At 38.1% G+C, this 5000-nt stretch overlaps 1 protein-coding gene across 2 annotated transcripts in view; it reads right to left on the minus strand.

Moving 5' to 3' along the window:
- Nucleotides 1-5000, minus strand: part of ppfibp1a (PPFIA binding protein 1a) — a 40722-nt gene that overhangs the window by 8942 nt on the left and 26780 nt on the right. The window contains exons 10-15 of one of the 2 annotated variants that reach the window (XM_017695853.2): nt 4823-4907; nt 3508-3620; nt 2700-2818; nt 2405-2459; nt 1453-1621; nt 1174-1206 (exon numbers count right to left, since the gene is read on the minus strand). In XM_017695853.2, coding sequence (XP_017551342.1) covers nt 1174-1206; nt 1453-1621; nt 2405-2459; nt 2700-2818; nt 3508-3620; nt 4823-4907 — 574 coding nt within the window. The remainder of the gene's footprint in view (nt 1-1173; nt 1207-1452; nt 1622-2404; nt 2460-2699; nt 2819-3507; nt 3621-4822; nt 4908-5000) is intronic. The other variant, XM_017695855.2, reaches the window with a different exon arrangement.

Genomic DNA, 5000 nt, shown 5'->3' on the forward strand with positions numbered 1-5000 from the left:
ATTTCATCAAAGCTTTTAAAGATGAAATGATTACTATACACAGTTCCCCACTAGCCCTGTTCAACAGCATAATTGCAGATGGGGTCAGATTCAGACAGGAATGAGGAACAGCTGGTTATGCTCTTTAACGTCACATTTAAGGATTTGTGTGCATTATGCCTACTTTAATTAGTCCAGTTACTGTGATGTTTAACAAAACAGCACATCATCTTACATATCCAGCTGTCTCATTCTCAATGCAAAGGAGTGGTCAATACTCGCTGAAGAATTCTGGTAAAACCTTCCTGTCTTAAAGGAATATTCCAGCATTTTTCAATCTAATCACCATCTACTACACTGGCAGTGTATGGCTCCTAACCATGCATCATCATATCAATTGAAACTCAAATGTAATAAGAGATCAATAGGCAGCTGCTGAATTCTGTCAGTAAACAAAACTGGAAACTGCATTCCCAATGAAAAACATCACTGTACTCCTTATATGTTTGTTTAGATCACATGGCTTCAGCACAGTGCCTCATTAAACACACCTGATTCAGCTCATCAGCTAACTAGCAAGTCCCTCATGAACTGGATTCAGAGTCTTAGATGAGGGTAAACGCTAATCTCTACAAAACTTTAGCCAAGAAAGTCCCCAGTTTGACATGCCTTAGACCCACAAAAAAGTTCTTTTTTACTCAATTTAATGTTTAGTTAATTTTATGTCTTGTTCTTTTCATTGCAAGGCAGAAACCTGGTTATTACCTGACTCATTTAGACCCAGAGTTTTCCCACTATCTGGTTATGCAAGTGCTTGTAAATATGTTAAACGAATTACTGACAAAATCTGATGAACTAAAGTTACTGGATCATTAAATGCATGTAAACACACTCATTAATGCAAAAATAATCATCTGTTTCCAAAGTACTGTATTTAACCTTCTTACAAGGTCATCAGATTTGTCTGGGTTACAATTACATGATATTTTATTTGAAAAGACTACATTTAATGATTTTGAGGGTTAAAGTGTTACTGGCTTGTTTTATTAATGAGTTTTAAGACAAGGATTTCATTTTCCAAGCGCAGAGAAATGCTGGAGTTTTCCTGTAACTACACGTCACTGAGAGTAAACCGAATCACAACTCAGCAGTCTGAGCCACCATTCTGCAGGCCAGCTACGCAATGTACTGTACCTAACATGGGGTCACTCGCACTCCGGCTGCGGTCTTCTCATCACATCACAAAGGAGACAAGGACAAGACAAACGCATGAACAGGAAAACAGGACAGACACAGAAACACTGCAATATACACTCACATACTCACAGCACAGACTGTGCCTTACATGATATACACTCATACATAAGACATATAAACAGAAATACACACTTGAAGTGACAGTAGATGCCACATGTACTACGTCAGATAAGGCAGAGTCAGCACACACTGACTAATAAGCGAACAAAAACTCACCAAGGTTTGGAGCGCTGGCTGTCCTCTTTCCACCTCGGATCTTAAAGAAGCCCCGTCCGAATGAGGAGCGGCTTTTTCTGGTGCCAAAGCTGTCATTCTCCACCGGGCTGGACTGAGAGGGGGAGGCTGATGGAGAGGTCTTTTTAACATCTCCCTCCTCAGTTTCACCCTGAAGGACAAGAAGAGCACAACGACCAGGAACCTCACAAAAAGCATTTCTCAGTCAGACAATTTGGGTCAAAATTGAATAAAAGCAATACTTTAATATCCAGTAATCACAAGAGACAATGCAAAATGTACAAAGTAAGTAACACTGTGCTTGGTCCTTAAACTAAAATGGCAGACATTTATTCCACTTATAACATTGTTATAAAGCAACATTCCCAAGTAGTGGACCTTATAAAGCAGATGCCTCATTAAGAGCTCCATATCATTCTATATATTTCTACTTGTTTGCAAATACACAAGTCTCCCTAATACACATTGTTCAGGGAAATAATATAATAACTATACTTCACAGCAAATTTGACTGGAAAATCTTCTATAGAACTGATGTCTGATGTTTTTACTGATACAGGGCCCATTACTAGGGAAAGATGCTTCAAAACAGTGCTATAAATGTCTGTTACTCTAATTTATGGTCTTATGTCAATACAATGTCATTCACTTCATAATATATCTTGGGTCATCTTGTGATTATTGGCATACATAGTTTATGCATTCAAGTGATTTTTAAATATTATTCAATGCATAAAATCCATCTGTATGTAACTTTCAAATATAGTTTATAGAGCGACACACATAACTAAAGCTATGACTACAGACTGACGTTTGATTGTAGGTGCACTTGTAAGCAGCAGAGGGCACCAAAAGCTTGAATTTATTTTATTTGAGAACATTCTTATCAGAACCTTATATTAAGTTAATGGAAAGGTCAATTGAGACTCAGTACCTCCTCCCTGCCTGCAGAAGGTGATGAGCTTTCTGACCCAAGTCCATCAGATAAACTACAATCAGGGGAAAAAAAAAAAAAAAAAAAAAATCCACAATATATATATTTTTTTTATACACAATGAAGCATATCATCATCATCATCATCATCATCATCATCACAGATGGTACATAGACCATTATTTGAACCCTTCTAATTAGTGGAATATTGAAACAATGTGAATTTAGTACCAAAGTCATACTATTGCTAGCTATACTGAGGACTACACACATGCAGTGGAATGGGCTAAACAGACCTGTGTACAGGGCCTGGTTCCTCCTGAGTCGCTGGTTTAGACTCGGATGTGGTGGCAAGCTCAGACTCAGAGATAAGCTCAGACTCAGAGATGAGCTCAGTGCATGGAATCAGCTGAGGCTGTCAAGGGCCAAAAGAGTGAAGTAGAAGAAAAGGGGGTGGGTGGGGGGAGAAAGCATGTCCCTTAATCACGAGACTCCAAAACAGAGCAAGGCAAGGCCGAAACACTTCAACAATAAAAGGTTCCTTAAAAGGTTTTTGGCTTAGATACAGAGTTCTAGGAGGAAAAAAAAAAAAAAAAAAACCACAAACAACATCTAATGTGTATAGACTCTACATCATGTGGAGGTTCTCTGATAACACTTTTCTAAAAGACAGTGTTCAAAAAGATACATGACCCCTATGCAAGTTTGTAATGACAACTGACTAAAACCTACATAAACATCTATAAAGGCCAATTTCAAAATAATGAAATAATGCCAGTGATGCAATATAGCTTAAATCTCATAAATGCTATGATGAAACTTTTGCCTACTTAAACACAAACCTGATATATAAATATTTTTTTACAAAATACAAAAGAATAAACGAGCATTTTCAACAGTAAGTAGAGGGCTACTTAAAAAACTCAGTCCAAAAGTTCATTTAACTTCCATGCCAGTTTAGAACAATGACAAACACTCCCAAAAAAAATAAAGACAAAAGGAGTTGGACGGTAATGTCCTAAAGGAAGTCTGAAGAACATCCTGTGTATACAGCGGCGTTTGTGTGTCTGTGCGGGTGTGTTTGAGACAGTGTGGGGGTCGTACCTCGTCAGTCTCCTCTGAGCCTCCCAGAGAAACACACTCAGTAACTGTGGTGGGTGAAGCTATGGCTGAACCTTCACACAGACCCACCCTAGCATCCTCTTCCTTAGCTCTCTCTGAGAGTGCAGCAGAGAACAGGACAAAGTGACTGGTTGTTACCGGAAAATAAATTTAGGCAAGGTTAAAACAGATTTCTCCTTAAATTGAATTGCCCCCTCTGAGTTCAGACACAAAGGTATACAGAGAAAATCAAGTCCATTAGGTATTTCATGAAAACACTCTACCGTGAGTCAGACATTAGGAATGGTACTTTATCATTACTTAGAAATGGACCATAGTACTGATTTAGAACGATTTGTACTAAATTGTTACAGGTAAGAACAATGGCTTTTCTATAATATGTACATGCTTATCTAGAACCAGTTTGAGGTCTTATAACCCAGTGAGCAATCAATAAGAAAATCAATAAGAACTGTAAGAAACAGAGCTCTGGGTCTCTTTGTGTGAACTCCGATACTGATGATGAGGAAGCTAAAATTTGTTCATTTCAATACACCTTCCTCATGTAAGTGGGTTTTTACTAAATCAGCAGAGCTAAACTGGCTATCTTAGACAGGAAGGCTGTGGTTTTTACTAGTTGGAGAAGCATGTTTCTAAATCTGATTGAATGGTGTTGAACATCACTGGAACACTTTAATGGATAGTTTAAAGGCTTAATTGTGACTCATGTTTGTCAGAAAATAATCAGACAATATTGTTCATCCCATCATATCACGACAATCCTATTTTCATGATATCAGTGCTTGGAATTCTATATAAAAACAAATAAATTGAAAAACATTGTTTCCAAATTGTAGCCCATTAAAAAAATAGGGCTCCCTCAACTTCAAAAACCCAATTTAACTTCTGGCTCAGACCAAAATGAACCCCCAGATGCAAATTAGAGATTTGTTATCAATAAATAAATGTGGACACCTTCTCATCACCACCAACCTGCATTAGTATGCACCAGTTGCACAAACAAACCAAGATTAGTTGCATGAGTGACTAATAATGCCTGCTCACCGGTGGTCAGGTAGGGGTCGTGACCACTGATGAACAGAATAAAAGAATTTGTATAACAAATTATACAGAGAAACAGATGGACTATAGTCTGTAATTGTAGAACTACAAAGTGCACCTACATTGTATGCAGATAGTGAGTGTAGATACTAGGCAAGTGTATACAAATGCATACATAGTGTACCTAATAAAGTGACCAATGAGTGTACATGAACAGTAAGAGGGTCTAACTAACACTGTGTAACAAAGCTCTCACCTATCTGTCCCTGTACTGACATCACCATGTCCTGGACTTTCCTGTAGCGCATCAGTGACTGCTGCAGCTCTTCAATCTTACAATCCTGACAGAACCAGGACAAACACGTAAGCACTGAACTTCACAAAGTACAGGCAGAACAGTGTCATTAGGTTAACCATGATTTAAAGCAAACACT

Source organism: Pygocentrus nattereri, chromosome 1, assembly GCF_015220715.1.
Source record: "Pygocentrus nattereri isolate fPygNat1 chromosome 1, fPygNat1.pri, whole genome shotgun sequence".
NCBI lineage: Eukaryota > Metazoa > Chordata > Actinopteri > Characiformes > Serrasalmidae > Pygocentrus > Pygocentrus nattereri.